Below are 17,039 nucleotides of genomic sequence, written 5' to 3'. Positions count from 1 at the left end.
GCTCCTGTTGCACGCTGCAGCTCGGCTTTTGCTTTGTGTCAACGCCTGAAACCAAAGCTCACAGAAGAAAACTGTCCCGGGGACCCAGGGGCCTGGGCTGAGCGCTGTGCACATGCCGCCAGTCCTCTGGGCGGTGGGTTGGCCCCTAGCAGGGTGAATACAAGTCCCCTGCACTGCTGCTTATACTGGCCTTCCTCTGAGGTTCGGTGTGCTTTATGTAGATGTGGTCGTGGGTGCAAGGCCCTCTGCAGATGTAGCATCTGGGGAATCCCTAAGTCTTGCAGCTAACTGGGTTTGGCTGGAGCTCCTTGGGGTTTCTGATTCGGTATTGCAGGTGTGCGCATCAGTTTTAAAAGTATTTGCTGTATTTCCTTTCATAGAACTGTTATCAAATAGTTGTACGGGCATGCACACACAAAACCAGATCTAATATTGATGACAATGCAGTGCGGCTTTCATTGATGTAGGCTGTGACAGTTTTAATATCCCTCAAGCAAGGAAAAAGAAAAGGGGAAGACACTTCAGACCAGACTGTTTGCTGGCTCAGACTGGCCTATCTGAGTTGAAATCTGGGCTAACTTATATCAGCAACAGACCTTTCCCTTTATCATAAAAAAACAACGATGATCATCCACACAGAACAATAGAATTACTCGCTTCTTTGCTTTCAGAACCCAACTATTTAGAAACTAGGAAATGAACACTCAAGAAGTCCATCAATTTTGCAGAGCCCATAATGAGCACATCACGCTTCTTCCAGGCAGGCCAGGAAGCTCGGCATGCTTTTACACTGTCCGACATTTCCCATTCTGAGATCCAGTTTTCCGCTGCTTATCTCTAAACCAACTATTTGGTTTAAAATTTCCTGTTCTGTGTGCTGATCCTTTTTATACATTGTTTTTGAAAGAAAAGGTTCAGTGAAAGCAGGTCAGCTATCTGACTAGCTAGAGGATAGCAAAAAAAAAAAAAAAACACCAAAACACAACAAATGTTTGCTAGCCTGAGAAAGACTAGCAGAAAAAAATATATTTTTCTGTGTTTTTTGCCTGTAGATAGGAGAAAGGTAAGGAGTGAAGCCTGGCTGGCATGGCAGGTGTGAGGGAAGTGGGGCCAGCTCAAACCAGCGGGTGGTGAAGAAGTAGAGGCTGGGCTGGCCCCATCTGCAGGAGTGCTGATCGTTGGGGCTTTTTGGAAGGTAAAGGGGGTTAGCTTTTGAGGCAAATGTCTTATGCAAAGCCCTTGGAAAAGTCAGTGGTGGAAGGTTTTGACCTTAACCTCTCTGTGTGCTGGTTTGATGAATTATTTGAGTTTAGGTAATTAATGCGTGCAAAATACCTAGTACGACAGTAAAAGTACCCTAGAAAAGCCTGTAAGAAACTCACACACTCGTTCTGCTTTCAGAATCAAGTTTGGGTAGTGCAAGCCTCTGCTCCAAGCCCTGCCCATGCATTTTATTTTAAGAACCGTTGGGTGAAGTTTGTGAATAATTTTGGGAGCAGGAACCACGACAAGGGTTCGATGCTAAAAGAGGCCTATTCTTTAGGGCCTGCCAGTGAGCATCCCGTGTCAAAGGCCTGCTGAGCTGCAGTGAGCCAGAAGGAGCCGTCCTGCTTCCTGTTCCTCTCTTCCCCTGCCTCCGCTTCCTATTGCATGGTTTTGAATCTTCCTTTTTTGCCGCACCTGGTGCTTATGTACGAGATGCTGCGTTAGCAGAAAACGAGCCTAGGGTTTGTAGTGGAACAAAGTGGGCTCCCGTTGGGTGGGATGGGAGGTACAGCTGCCTCTGGGCAGGGGCTGTGCCTCGGGGAACAGAGGGTCTGCAGCTTAGTCTGTTCCACAGCATTGTCCTGAGGCCACACACCTTGCTTTTAGACGTCAAAATGTCTGTTGCGTGCCTCAAGGGGTGGCCTCAAGAATGCTCCGAGTGGAATTAAAGCTGCGTCATAATCCTATAAAGTTAAAGTTGAGCCTCCAGCTTCATAACCCTGCCCGTTCCTCATGCCGTTTCCTAGTTCGGGGTGCTTTGTCTCGCAGATCGAATTGCATGCTTCTCGAGGACCTTGGGTGGGGAAATTAACTGTAAAAAGTGTCTTCTACAACATCACAGTGCCTTTAGCTCCGATGTTAAATGATCACATTTTCTCAGAACGCAGTCATGATATAATGGAAAACTTTCTGGGGAATCAGGTTTCCTCCACGTGTATTATAAATAGTTTTGATCAGATGTTAGTAATATCAGTCAGTTAAGCTGTATGCACATCTAAGTTCTTTTCAAGCATTAGCTACTCATGCTTTCTAACCCCAAATGGTAAGAAAAGACTTTTTATTTGTTTGGTAGTAGTTACTGAAATAAATGAAAGTAGTAACTGGATGTTAAAGTATCTTGGAATCAGAAATGGAAAAAAAAAAAAAAAAGAAATGCAGTGAAATTAAAGAATTAAAAGAACCAACACCAAACACACATGGAGATGTTAGCCCACGTGCCACAAACTTTGTAAACAGGACAGTTACAAGCTCTGCTTGCACAAAGTTTTTTTTATCTTAAAGTGAGCATCTGAAGGTAGTTGAAACAAAGCCTACTGATACAAGTTGAGTTTTTCAGCCTCATTGGCTCTAAAACCAACAAAGAGTTATGCTATTGCTGGAGAATTTTAATCTGTTTTGAGAACATGTGGAGCTGGTGTCCTTCTTGGCTATACAGAATGCACCATGGATACATCAGAGGCACACAGGGTCCAGTTTTTATCCTCTTCTGCTGGTGAGGCTCGGTGAGACCTTTCCATTTCAAATACAGTATTTTAATAAAAGCAAGGCTAGAACTTAGATGATGTTCTTTGTTATTGGGCTCAGAAGGTAACCTGGCAAAAGTAGCTAGGACTCTTAAAGCCAAGGAAGGAAAGCAGGCTGCAGGACTGTGTGTTTGTCATCTTGTGGGGTGAGAACTGGACGTAGGTCGCTGTTCAGCGCTGTTGTCATTATAGGTGAGGGAGAACACGCTTGTAGCAGGCCAGGACGAAGTCAGAGCAAGAGTTTGAAGTCTGCTTGCTTAAGGTCATGTAGAAAAAGAGCAGATCATCTACTGAGAACTGTTTTGCATTTGGCTTGGGGAGCAGCCTTTGCCTCGTGAGAGTTATGGAAAAAGGGAATAAAAAGGATGATGTGTTTTGATGTCTTTAAAAACCCACCTTATTAAGAGTCATTTTAAATGCCTGAGCTCATTATCTAAGATCATCCTTATGTGCTTGTTTGGTGTTGGAGAAACCGTCTGATTTGCTTTTTCTAGGCAAGAAGGAAAAAGTGATGTTTTCTGAAAATTGCAGCCTTTGGTCTAGAGTGGAGCTCGTGCCGATCTGCCTCATCACCTCAGAGGCAGAAACCTCAAACCACCAGCATCGTGTGCGCACGGGTCTTGGCTGCGAGCGTGTGGCTTCGCTCTGGCTGTGTCTGGCTGATGCAAGTTTGCACCTCATGTTTCAGCACTGAAGCGTGTAAAGTAGGAACTATTGGGGAAGATGGTATATTTAGCCCCTTCTGCAGCCCGTCTAATTTTAGCACCTTGGTAGTGGTGGTGGGTGCTTCCTTTCCCATGCTACCCCTGGCCTATTACAAGCCAAGGACAGATTGTCTGTCATGTAGCCAGCAGGGAAATAGATTCTGTTGTAGATCATGTTTCTCAATTAAAGTATTACAAGAAGGCAGAAGATCCTGGTGGTACTGAAGGATACGTTGAATATCAGTTAAAAAAGGGAGGTCTGGCTTCAGGAGCGAGACAAGATCTCTAGATGTTGTCTTTCTGAAGAGAGAGAAGACATAGCATGCTTCTGCGGGAAGCCATTTGCCATTTCTTGCCTGTAAAAACCCAAACCAAGAAAGCAACCTACTGGGTTTGACGTGGTCTCCTACAGAGTCCTTGTGCCCCTTCTGGAGCGGGCAACACCAGCTTAGAAGCTGAGCAGGATGATGATCAAGGAGCATTCTCTGCGGAGGGACCCAGACCTGGGCGGGGAGCTAGCTTTCCTCGCGAAGGGCTGTGATTTTGTTCTTCCATCCCGCTTCAAGAAGAGGCTGAAGTCATTCCAGCAGGCCCAGGTTTGAGCGCTTGGCGTTTCTTTTTACTTTTTTTTCTGTTGCTTTGTATTTTTCATTGGATCAGAGAATCAAACTGTGTCCCCTCCAGGCATGTCTATTTGCAGAAAGTTATTTGCAGCAAGATACCAGCAGGTTTAAAAATAAACCTTCCAGGCTTAGAGCGCACAGTTAAAGTGTCTTTGTAAACAAGGGGAAAACGTAATGGCAAGGGCAGTGATTTAACAGGGAGAAATAGCGGAAGACTATTAGGTCTTCCCTGCGTTTTCGTAAGAAAAGCCCAGTTTCTGTGTGATTGCTCTGAATATTTCTTGTTGCATGTCGAACGACCCCAGCTTTCTGCTGTACCACAGGGGCTGCGGTCTCTGCTGCCCAGGTTGGGTACAGACCAGCCTACCTGGCTTTGACAAAGATTTGCCATCACAGGGTGCTTTTTTGGGCTGTTTCCTAGGCTCTGTGGGCTGTGGTTGAAGGAGATGCAGCCAAAGAAATGGAAACTGCACCAAAGATAGGTTTCTTGGTAAATCCCAGCTTCTGTGCTCGCTTTCTGGGACAACTGGGGAAGACCGGAGTAGTTTGTGCTAGGACAGCAGGTTGGCAGGTAGCCACCCTGACTTACGGGGGGTCACAGTATGCTGAAATCCCCCATCATGGGCCTCGTCTCTGTTAAGATGGTCAGTGACCCAGTGAGGAAGTAAAAAGGTGAAATTATCAGCGGTGCAGCTGTTTCCTAAGAAATAGCTCTTAAAATAGCTCTGGACGATCTTGTAGCACGGGGCACGTTTTATTTCCATGACTTCTGGTGCCAGGTTAAAGTCAGTATATAAGGTTAATCTCTGGAACATGCTTTTTCACTCCCTAGGGGAGAATTGCATGAAGCAATGAGGTGCGGCAATGCCTTGGGCAGGGAGCACGAAGGAGAACCCCGCAGCGCCGTCGAGCAGCTTCGCCCCCAGCGTGGGCTCAGGCGCGGCCGGTGTGTCTCTTCAGAGGTGTAAACTCCAGACTTGTGGGGCCACCTGGGCCTGAGGTTCCTCCTCATCGCGTCAGCCTTCCCCTCGGCCAGTGTCAGCCGCGGGTTGGGGCACAAGAGCTGCGGGGGGGGGTGGGGGGTGTTAGGGCCCCCCACAAGTGGCCCTTTGGATTTGGAGGCGGCTTGGTTCCCACCGCAGGGCTTCCAGAAAGGTTTGGGGCGTGAACTGAAGTGCCTCAGTGGCAGGAAGGGCACGCTAAGATCTGTAGGCGCGTCCCTCAGAGGAGGCGTGAGGCGAGTGTTTTGAAAACCCAGCTGCATGAGGCCGTGAGGAACTTGACCGAAGCTTAGAGCTAGCCTTGTGTCCCTTCCCACCTAAGTTCTTCTGCGAGCCTGTGTTGCTTAGTTTGTTTCATTTGTGTTTTTCTGCGATGGGACTCTGCTTCTGCTGGTGCGTTTACAATTTACAGTAGGAAAAAATTGTATCCAGAAATATGATTTCTCATTGCCTCTCCCCTTCCTTCTGCGAGAGCCGTGTGCATGTGAACGAACCTCTGCTGCTCTTAGTCCCCTGCTAGGTGGGACAGAGGCAGCAGAAAGATGTAATGGTGGGGAAGGGCTTCAGGAAAGGAAAGAAGGGAAAGTCTTGGGTTGTTGATACAAATCAGCTCTGGGGAACCGCTGATCTGTGAGGATGGCCTGCGTCCAGTTATCATCCAACTTCAGTAAGGCAGGAACAGCTAAAATGAAAGGAGACATTAAGTCAGCTCTGTGGACTGTGAGTAACCAGGCTGAGTCACTGTACCCTACAAAGAAAAGGAGAGAATCTCTTTTCTGAAGAAAGCAATAAATGGGTCAACTTATCCTCTAGGACCCTGCTGGAGGTTTGGAGCCAGGAGAAAAGAACAGAAAATATCTGAGCCCTTGATGCGATGCTGCTTCCTCGTGGAGCTGTGTGCTGGGCCCGGTGGTGCCTGGAGGCTGGGGGAGTTTCTGGACTTTGTCTGCGTGGTGCAGGGAGGCTGCTCTTCTGCCTGGTTTATTAATAATGCAGATGTCACTATTTCAGCCTGCCCAGAAATAAATAGTGTGACTGGCCAAAGATGATACAGTGGATAGACAGATGTTAGTTAAGGTAATTTAAACCGTGCTATAAAGCAGTATTCAAAACTGGTTTGTAATGTTACTTTCCTTTTTAGAAAAAAAAAAATAGCAATTGGTAACAGAGGTAAAAGATTTATTGTAGCATTTGTAGTTTACTTCCTTAGTAGTCCTTCCTGCAAATGCACATCCCTTTTGGAGAGATGTTCCACTAAGCAAACAGCATTTATGGTTAACTTCTGGCACTAAGGAACCGTTGTTCTTTTCTCTTCCCCAAGGAATTGCCACAAAACTCCCCTCATATCACTTCCTTTATTTTTTCACGAGTGACTCACAAGTATTTGTCATTAACTCCCTGCTGTGCCCATAGTGATTGACATCGGGATAGATCCATCCCAGAAACATTTTTCCAAAGTGATTTTTTGGGGGGGGGGAAGTTGCGAGGTTGTCCTAGGCAGCAGTATCATCAGGAGCTAGTTGCTGCTTGTTGTTTTCCTTGTTGCTGTAGACAGCTCATTCAATAAGAAAGAAGAAGACAAAGGCCAAAAATGTTCTCCCTTTCTATTGCTTCGGTAGGATCTTCCAAAAAGAAGCTGTTTGTGAGCTCTGCCTCTACCTTGTTTGCCTTGGCCTGAGCAGGAGTTAGTGATTCAGCCTTCCTGGGAAGGCCAGCTGCTGTGTCTGAACAGGTTCGTTACTTTGAGGCTTTCCCACAGTGGGAAAGAGGCTTTCCCACTTTGAGGCTTTGTCCCACAGGTGTTGAACCTCCTGCATTGGGGTTGGGGTTGTCAGGAAATTCACCTAGATCCCAGGGGGCTGGCTTGCGGCTTCTGCGAGCTGGTGCCAAACCTTGCTGAGTTTGGCAACACCTGGAGGAAAATGGATTGCCCTGCTCTTCAGAAAACGGGGCTCGGGGCAATGTGGGTGAGCCGTGTTAGAGATGGTCAGCTGGCGGCCTGTGCTGCATGGGGTGTGTGGCACGCAGCACAGGAGAATGGCATGGTGCTGTCGTGGTGGTGGGCTCGGGATTTGCCTTCAAAGGAGAAAATCCAATTTTATTAGTCTGTAAGGGAATGAGGACGTATTGGTAAAGCAATGAGTCCTTTGGAAGAACAATATGTTTCTTTGGTTTCTTCTGGTATGTGGACGTTTTTGTTAGATTTGAGTAATTTCTTAGAGTTGTTCCTGGTCCTGGCAGCTGGCGGTGCATGTCTGCATATGAGCACTAAACCCGCTTCTGAGAAGCGGCTCTTCGAGACGAGCTAGTGTTAGGTCCTGTTAGAGGAGTCAAGTGGCAGGAGGTGGCACCCCAACGCCTGTTCCAGCTTTGCTTGGTGTGAACACAGAGCTGTAAGAGAGAAGCAGGGATTTCCCCTCTGCGGGAAGCCAGAAGGTGAAAACTACGGAGCAGAGCTGGGTCGTGGCTGAAGCTCACCAAACAGACGGGGCAGGTGGGGTGGCAGCAGGCTGTAGGAACAGAAGTAGCGATATGCCTGTGCTTCCTCCAAGCCAAATCACCAGCCCGACTGAGGAGCCAGAGCCCAATCCGCTAACCCACTGCTTCCCAGGCAGTTGGAGGCCTCTTGTAAAGGCAGCAGAGGAAGATTTAAAGAAATGCAAGCTCCAGGTGAACGTAGAGCGGTTACAGTACAAAAGTCTGTTTGGGCTGGTGTACATGTGCAAGCACACGTGTTCCTGCTCCTGAAGTGGAATGGCATTTTAAGAAGGAAGAGGTCCTCCCCATTTAAAGAAAGAGCAGTGATGCAAAGGAGCGAAGAGAAGGAAAATCCTTGATCTGTGGTTTTACAGGTCTCTGAAGAAGAGATTGTGAAGTATTTTAAACTTCAGAGAAAATCGCTCAGGGAAGCTTTTATAATTCTCGCTTCTTCAGGCAAACCCATGGCAAGTTGTGTTATTCAGTATGTGTTAAGAAAAGCTCCCAAATATCTGGAAAATAATAAGGCAAAGAATTTAGTCAGTTCATCATATACATTCTTCTGTATTGAGTGAACTTAAACTTGGCTACTTTATCCTAAAACCATTTTGTTTTGAAATATTTAGAATAAATAAACTGAAAGCTGCAGCTGTATTTACTTGACTGTTTCCTTATTAGCCTCTTATCACGTATGTTGTTATATTAATAACAACTCTTGCATTTGAACCGTTTGTGCAATCGGCAAGCCTATTGCCTCTTCCCAAGAGAGCGTGTGTTTGTGGGGGAGCAAGGATTTTTTTTTTTTTAATCCCTGGGCATTCCAACATCTGAATTCTGCTGCTTATACGGTAACAACTTTAAAAATGTGAAAAATACTAATTAGGAACAGACTGTGGTGCTGTACTGCTTGTGGGGCAGAATGACAGCACAGGGACCAGCATATGGAGAGACAGCAAACACTGTCCGTGTTCTCTGGTATTACTGAATTGCAGAGTATGTTCTCCTGTGGTTAAATAGTATATTATAATCCACAGCTACAAGCAAAATGCACAGATATTATGCAAAAACAGCCTTAGGTGTGATATATCCTAAATTTGCAACTTTTGACATTGCACTAATTATTAAATTTGACACTTAAGGCATATGTTTTTATCCCTGTGTTATAATTTAATTGTTGATGGTTTTAGATTTTTTTTTCCTGGTCACTCAGAACACAAACTATTTTCTCCTCTTCTTGGTGTGCTATGCTGTTTTTTTTTTAAAAAAAAAAAAAAAGTATTTGTTAATTATATTTTCAGGTTCAAAGTAAACAAGAGAAGAAACCTGGAACTTCATCCCCCGTCCCTTTGAACTCAGTGGTTAGCCCTTGTGCTCTTCTGCCTGTGAATAAAGCCACCAGCAGTACCCCTTTGTCCATAAACATTCCACGTTTCTACTTCCCTAAAGGACTTCCGAATGTCTGCACTAATCATGAAGAGATCATTGCCAGGATTGAAGAAGCCTTTACAGAGTTTGAGGATGAGAAAGCAAACATCTGTGAAATGGGGAAAATTGCAAAGGTAACCGCTCTCTAGGTTTCTTTACTTTTTGGAGACGGAGAAAGGCTGAATCTAAAGCTAATAAAATACTTTTTCTTCTAATTTTTTAGTGAAAAAGAACCTATATTATTTTTCTCTGAAGGTTTTTTTATTTTTTCTTTTAAATGAAGAAGACAAAAGTGATCTCAATTAAAGTGTCTGTGGGAAAAGATTGCTGTTTGTCACGCCTAATGTGTGTGCTCCATCTTGCTGTAATTTACAAAATGGTTCTTTCAGGTTTCTTACCAGATAAAAATGTGTTTGTTTTCCTGTTTCTCCATAATTATGCTTAGATGATAGCAGAAAATTAAGTGCCTCTGTGACTTCAGATAGTATTGGTTACCCTTTCTGTGGCTGGCTGTCCCCCTAATCTGGACATGACCTATGTACACTGTAACAGCATTGCTTGAGAAAGCAACTTCAGCCTACGCCACCTTGGACACAGCAGAAGAGGGAAATGCTTAGTCAACCCCGATGCACTGAGATGCATATGTTCAATATCCATAATGCACGTGTCAGCAGACTTGGCGTAGCTGCAGTCTGCTAATGAGTTCCTGGCTTCAGGGAACAAAACACAGCACTTGTGTGGGAGCACGGTGCAGATGGGCTGTTCTATTTTCCTCTCCTTCAACCATAGTTTTTAGTAATGCTGATCTAAAATTGGCAGTTGTCAGACGCATCTCATATGTTCAGCTTGCCCTGTAAATGAATGCCTCTCTGGCGCTGCAGGTTGAGCAGTGATGTTCTGTCCAAGGGGAGCACTTGTTTTCTCGGAAGGAAGATTTTTCCAAAAGGAGAGACTGGGGTTTGGTTTGTGTTATGTTTGCTTTTAGAGGAATCAAGTGGCACATTCGTAAGCCGTCTCTGGAAATGCAAACGGACAATTTATTGGCTTGACCTGAAAAATTTTGAAACTGATTTTATGACAAGACAGGTAACTGTGTGTGGCCTGTCGCATTCAAACTGGGAAAAGCAGGAGAGTCATGTAGGAGACCGCTGCATTTCTGCCTGCGCTCTGCAGCCATCTCAAGATGGATGTGCTCCGTGCTTTTCGGCTGTTATATGGCTTGCTGCTGTTCTGTGGGATTATTGATAATGGTATTAGTTTGGGATCTCTCAAGGCAATGCAGGAGAACCAGCTACACAAAGAAAAGAGCAGTTGATGATAATTTTTCCTCAGAATAGCAAAACACCTATAGAAGTACAGTCACCTAACACAAGACTGGCTTAATCCTAAGGCAGTTCTTACGCTGACTGGCGTTCCCAAAGAAGCGGTCAGGCCCAGACAAAAAGCTGTGAACAGAACTGCAGGAATAGTCTCGTTTACTAGAAGATATGAGGTTGAAGAGGGTTTGTGGGGAAAGTAGAAGGGATGCCTCAACGATTTCTTCCAAACATTCCTCCTTCCATTTAGTGTGACATCCTTCCTACCTGCACCCGGCCCGACTCAGCGGCGCTCCATCCAAGGTCTGTAGTCTGCAGATGTTCTGATGCCTTGGCTGGAGTTGTGCAGGTGGCTAGAAAGATCTCTGCAGTAAAGCAGAGGCTTCTTAAAGGTATCAGCAACTCAGTGTTTGAAGTAATTTTAAGCCTGCTTTTCTGAGGCGCTAGAAAGCCCAAAATGCATGAGCTTTCATTGATTACTGCTCTGAAAGCTACCCAGATAGAAATGCTAACGCAGCAGCTAGTTAAAAGGTTGTGTTCAGGCAGTCCTTCTGCTGGAATTGGCCTCTTTCCATTTGTGCACTCATTTTTGGTTATCCTGCTGAAATCTAGCAGTGTTGGGAAATGGGCTGTTCAGGGTAAAAGGCACTGCACTGAAAGCTATGGGACTGGAATCACTTCACCTTCAGATATTCAGTTGTTAACTGTGATTAGAATTGAAGTTCCCTTGCTGTCAATGAGAAGTCAACCCATACAAAGAATGGGTTATCCCGTTCTCAGGTTTGTCAGCGAGGTAGCTGGTGTGAGTGGTCTTCTGGTGAAGGTGCCTCTCCACTTGCTTTGCTATATAGTTAGTGAAATACAGAACTTAGGAGCTTGAGAGAGTCTCTGGCCCTGACAGGATGTATTTCTCAGCTGCTTACAAAGGCATACAACAAAGTAGAATGTTATAGGTGGATTCTGAACCATGGCACACAGCAAAAAGCTTTTTGACTCACCTGTATGCCATTACTGCTTCATTTCCCATATGTGAAAGCGTGAATTTGGTGTATAAGCAGGCTGTGCTTGTGACTGCTGTTGTATTCCTCTTTGTTCCTGTGTTTCGTTGCAGATTTGTGGCTGCCCACTCTACTGGAAAGCACCCATGTTCAGTGCCTCAGGAGGAGAAAGGACAGGATGTGTATCTGTACACTCATTTGTATCTTTGTGGAGAAAGTGAGTGTAACAAATGCAGAACTCCCTTTTTTGAAAAAGGAAAAATTTGCCATAGACGTGTTTCTGTTCTTCTTCTTCCACCATACTTTTCAAATCTTTGTCCATTCTTTAGAGGAAAATAAACAGCTTAAAGATTTCTGTCAGCTTAAGTTTCCTTCCGTATAAATTCCCAAACACTGATTTCCATGCTGCATCAACAAAATTTGCATGAGTTGTATAGATGATGAAACATGTTCTGGTTGGCATATAGAATATATTAACAGAGTCCCAAGAAATGTCAGATATTCAGAGATAGCTGATAGATGTCAGTGGTTCTTGGATATATTTATCTGATGCCTTGTTGATACGCTGGTGCATTAAGTGAGTGCCATGTAGGAATGGGGAGAGGAAGCCTGTTACAGGACAGGAAGAAGAATGTGAAATAAAGAAGCACCATACAAGTGGACCAAACTAAGCTTTGATAGTTATTACCTTCCTCAAGCACACAGTTTTACAGTCAAATCTGTGGGTTTCGATAGTTGTTTCCACATACCATTGTCAAAGCTTCTTTTTAAAATTGAGAGCTCTACATATATTGTGTTTTGAGTCAGAGGTGCAAGATGGAACAGACCTGTACTCTTGCCTAATATTCTCCCTCCAGGGCAACTTAGTCTTTGTGAAACACCTGAACAATATCTCCACCTCCTATCCAGAGAGACTTCTATATTTCGATGTAATGATCACCCTTCAGATTTTTGAAATAGTCTTTAACCCTGAGTTCCCAAATTATTTCCCGTGATAATATTGTTGAAACATCTTCTAGTTACCCTGGCAAAATTACAAAAGTATTAGGGATGACTGTGATCAGTAAGCTTTTTTGACACGGATGATATTTTTTTCTCCCTTAGGTTCCTTCAATTACTTCTAATTAATCCCTCTATCCCTCATGTATGATACCACATATTTTCACTCCCTCTGACTTGCACATCCTTCAGATATTTGCAGACTGTGGTCACACACCTTTTCTGTATTCCTTTAATCCATACTGTTTACAAGCCATTGCCTAATGTTTTCCTCACTTTAATTTCTCTTTTAGAAAGATTTTTTCCCCGCTTTGTCCTGCCCTCCGACAGTTGCAAAATTACTTCTGGAAATGTGATACTCAGAGATAAAAGTAGTGTTCTTTGTAAAGTTGCACTACAACTGCATGAACACAGCCGTAATTTTAAAACAGGAATCTGTAGTCACTGAAGTCTATATTTAAGCATCTTAGTAAGTAACCTAATTTTTCAAATTGCTGTGTGCTTCCTGATCTCATTTGAAGTCAATAGGAATTGCTAGGTGCAGAATACTTCTGAAAATCAGAGCTTCCAGTTTGGCACTAAAACATGGCTTTGGAACCCATTGTTATGTTGCATGATTTATAAATAATAAAATGAAAAGCACTTCTTTTCTTCAGCTGATTTAGAGTGTATCTGTTAATTGACAGCATGATACAAATGTGCAGCTAACAGAATTGCTTGTCAGCCACTAGTTTTTGTGTTTTTTTCTCCCTGACTCAAAAAGTTTAAAAAAAAAAAAAAAGGGGGTGGGGGTGCCAACAATAATAATAAAATCTTTTTTGGTAAAGTCTGTTTTTGGTAAAGAGTAATGAGGCCAGAATTAGTGTCAGGGTGATCTCTGCAGGAAAACTAGAGGCGTTTCAACACTATAGTTCAATGTTTGTGTCCCTCTCAGTTCTCAACCCTGCTCACTCTTTCATTAGGCTATTCTCGATGTATTCCTCTGTACAGCAGCCAGCCATGACATAATTAATAAGAGATGCTCATTCCCCTTTTGGGGAGTGATTTTTCTGGTTCAAAACTTAGTCACTGCAGTTGGACAGCATCTTCAAATAATGAAATGTAGTAAAAGATTAAATTGGGAAGCACATCTGTTACAGCATCCTGTTAGGTTGGTACTCTGGACTTCAAATGAGGTCAGTGAGCATGCAGCATTTTGAAAAGTCGGGTTACTTCCTAAGGTGCTGTGGAATCAAAATAAGAACAGTCTTCAGAAAGAAACGTCTTGTTTACCACAGTGATGGTAACGTGAAGAAAGCTCCGCTGAGCAGAAATACCTTGGTGCTGCTGAAGAAGCAAACTGATACTAGTATTGAGGTCAACTTTGCATAATACATATTGCAGGCGTATTGTGTAACATGTGATAAGGGTCTGGATTATCTAGCTGTGATCTGTGATGGACGCAAAGCAGCTGGAGTAACTTTTCATCTCTCCTGCAGAATCCTACGTAACTGCCATGATGATGCATCCAGGTTCACCTACCTTGTAGCGAAGCCTAGCTGTGACTACCTTGAGCAGGAGGACTTCATCCCGCTCCTTCAGGTACATCAGCTGCTCGGCGGTGAATTGATGGGGACAGGGAGCAGTGTTTCTTTTTTAACTGTTTTATTCTCATGTCTTTAAATGTTTGCCAAGGATATGCAGACCTTTGGTTGAACAGCACCTGGGTGGGTTGCTTGACATTGCAATTATAATTGAATTTGTTAAGCCAGACTATCAGGTGCAATATCCCCTGGAAATCTATGCAGAAAATTTTGCCATCCCAATTGCTGTGTGTGTGCCTCTGTACCTGTTAGTACATAAATTACACTGATGATACTTTTCCTAATATTCAGGCTGAAGTCTCCTCATCCTGATTTCATTTCTTCCTGATATTCAGGCAAAACTCTGTGCATCCTAATTTAATTTCTTTCTTTCCTTCCCTTTAATTCAGGTGTGATATTTTTAACAAAGCAAGTATGAAAGCAAAGTATTGTGGCTGTTCAGGCAAGCACTGGATAGATTTAGCTTTTTTGTAGTTTCTCTGTAAATCAGGTCCATCTGTTCCTCTGATTATCTGTTGATACTGTTTTGAAGCCATTCCATAATATTCTTAGATTTAACACACTCCATTGCCTTCTGTGCAAAACCCCTGTGCAGTTGCTTTACTGGGGAAAGATTTTGTCTGCACTGGATGTTTGTGTCTCAGACAAGTTTAACTGGGACTGACGGGTAAATTTTCTCATGTTACTTTTTACCTTTTCTCCACTGGGCGTATTGCCTTTCCTGACTGATAGCAGCTCTGCTTCTTAGCTGCTGGCTCAGCCAAAGGCGTGTACAAGCTTGTTTGTCAGTCAACCAGAGACAAGCAATATTATACCATACGACACCATCATATTAGACGGCAAGTTAGACTGGCCAAAACCTGGTCATATTACACCCCTAAGGGCACTGTATCTACTCTATCCCTTTGCCACGTCATGGTATAAACAGAGCAAAATTCTGAACACCTCTTAAGGAGTAGAGGAGTCAGACATACCAAAATTACACAGATGTTCTGATGCATATAGGACCTGAGGTGATTCATTCAAGATCTGAGCAGTTTCTCTATGTCTTTGGTCATGCATTTCTTGGCAGATTTGGCATCACGAGGGAGTGTTTGGCTTACAAAAAGCTGATCTTGAGAAAAACAAATCTCCATACATTGTAGAAGTAAATTTTAGAAAAGCATTGGCACAACTGTATGCATTCTAAGGTTCACAAGAGCTGTCGTTGTTGTGGAGGACATGAAAGGCAACTTTTTCAACCTTTCAAAGAAAATTCATTTCTGACACTTATCTCTAACAAATATTAATATCTTCAATGAATGGAAAAATGGTTTTGAAGAGATCGTTGCATGGTAAACTAACTAATTTTTTGTCTCATTCACTAAAAATGAGTTTTCATCCTCTCACTAACTCTCTTCCTTTGTTTTTCTGTCCTTAAGTAAATCAAAATGGCCCAACAGGTGCGTATTGCCTAGAAAATGTATTCTACTTTTACTTCTAGAAGGTTCTCTTTATAGATTAAAAGATATCATTTCAGTTTTTTTGTTAATGCTGCAAATACGGTTTCAAAAATAAGCAAAAGTATTGGTTTGTAAACCCAGTAACATCTGAACATTAAGTAAAAGGAGAAGAAAATGTTTCATTTTATTTGGTCTTGCAGGATGTGGTAGAAACGCATCCTGGCCTGACGTTCCTGAAGGACGCTCCGGAGTTCCATTCCCGGTATATTACAACGGTAGGCTGGCTTCTCTGATCTCCTGTGACACTGCTGAACCAACTCTCCTTTGTTACTTGTCATTGTGCCCATCAGCAGATCTTTCAGTTATTTAAAAAAATGTGTTTTTCATATTGCTAGCAATGAGTTTTGTTAAGAACTACTTCAAAACAAAAAATTAATCAGTCTGTGTGTAAAAGTGGTCAGTCAAAAGGGTAACGGTCATTCTTTCTGGCCTTAAGCAAATCTTTTAAAAACAACTTTGGCCTTTAATCATGATGAAGGAAAATAAGAGTGGTCCTTCTTTGGTCTTTGAGAGCTGCTAAGTTACCCCTAATTCTGCTGGGCTGCCGAGACATGGAAGGTCTCATGTTTGAAGGTTTTTGTCATTTAGGCATGGAGAATCAGATTGTTCCATGGTACAAAGCATCCTTTACACCAATGTCTATCCCTCCTGCATCTCACGTGCCAGAAAGCCTGTCTAGTCTTTATGAATTGCTGAGCTTTTATGACTACTGTTTGTTGTTCTGTAGCTTTGTTCCAACTTTGCAGTAAGGAGTTAGACTTGTGCTTTACCTGAATAAGTTTCCAGGATTTTATTTTAAGCCTCTAACTTGTCTCATGTTGGGTATGAATATGAATAAAAGGTATAAATATAGGGTGTTTTATCTCTGCATTGATAAAAAATTCAGATAAAGAAAGGGCTAAAGAGAGCTGCCTCCTATTGGCTTGCCAGGCTCTGCATGGGGGCCAGCTGCACCACGTGTTGGCAGCTGAGAGATTACTGACAGGCACAAGCTTGTCCCTTTCCTGTAAAGAGCAGATGGCAGAAAGAAACTCCGTTGCTCTGGGCATATCCTGAACCATCACACCAATGTTTTATGAAAATCTTTAATAAGAAACAATTTCAAATGTGTACATGTGCTTGAATACGACAGTGAACACCGGTATATTATCAGCACCTTCAGTGCCCGTGGAACAAGGTACCTTAAGCATAGTACCTGGTCAGAGTAGGTGTAACAATGTCCAGGAGTTTTGAAGGCACACAAATGGGTGAATTGCTGCAGTTTCTGGACCTCACCAGGTGCCGTGCATGCTCTGGTCTGAGAGATCAGCCATGTGAAGCTGAGGTTCTGCTTCAAGATAACTGAAGTCCAGGCTGCTACTAAAAAGAGCAACATCTCTTCCTTTCTCAACTTCCCTTGTGTCTGAATGAGGTCCTGTGTGACCACCATAAATTCGGTCACAAAACTGGATGCTTTATGTGTACATAAGGTTCCTCAGTGCTTCTTGATTCTGCTCATCTCCACTGTGCTTCCCTACTTCAGCCTGAGAGCCTTTAGGAACCCTTATGCACAATACACTGACAGTGGTGGCTTTCTGAGCTTGCTCTCAGGCACCCAGGAAATGATGGTGCTGGTGTTTGA

The 17,039-nt window shown here is 43.5% G+C and overlaps 1 protein-coding gene across 4 annotated transcripts in view; it reads left to right on the top strand.

Annotated features, from left to right (window-relative positions):
• Window positions 1-17,039, top strand: part of PPP2R3A (protein phosphatase 2 regulatory subunit B''alpha) — a 58,219-nt gene that overhangs the window by 15,140 nt on the left and 26,040 nt on the right. For 3 of the 4 annotated variants that reach the window (XM_040567536.1, XM_040567534.1, XM_040567535.1), the window contains exons 3-6: window positions 8,894-9,154; window positions 11,448-11,551; window positions 13,812-13,914; window positions 15,559-15,633. In XM_040567536.1, coding sequence (XP_040423470.1) covers window positions 8,894-9,154; window positions 11,448-11,551; window positions 13,812-13,914; window positions 15,559-15,633 — 543 coding nt within the window. Of the gene's footprint in view, window positions 1-3,484; window positions 4,090-8,893; window positions 9,155-11,447; window positions 11,552-13,811; window positions 13,915-15,558; window positions 15,634-17,039 lie in introns of those variants that run through there. The other variant, XM_040567537.1, reaches the window with a different exon arrangement.

This window comes from Cygnus olor, chromosome 9, assembly GCF_009769625.2.
Source record: "Cygnus olor isolate bCygOlo1 chromosome 9, bCygOlo1.pri.v2, whole genome shotgun sequence".
NCBI classification, from domain to species: domain Eukaryota; kingdom Metazoa; phylum Chordata; class Aves; order Anseriformes; family Anatidae; genus Cygnus; species Cygnus olor.
This window is presented reverse-complemented; position numbering and strand designations above follow the sequence as displayed.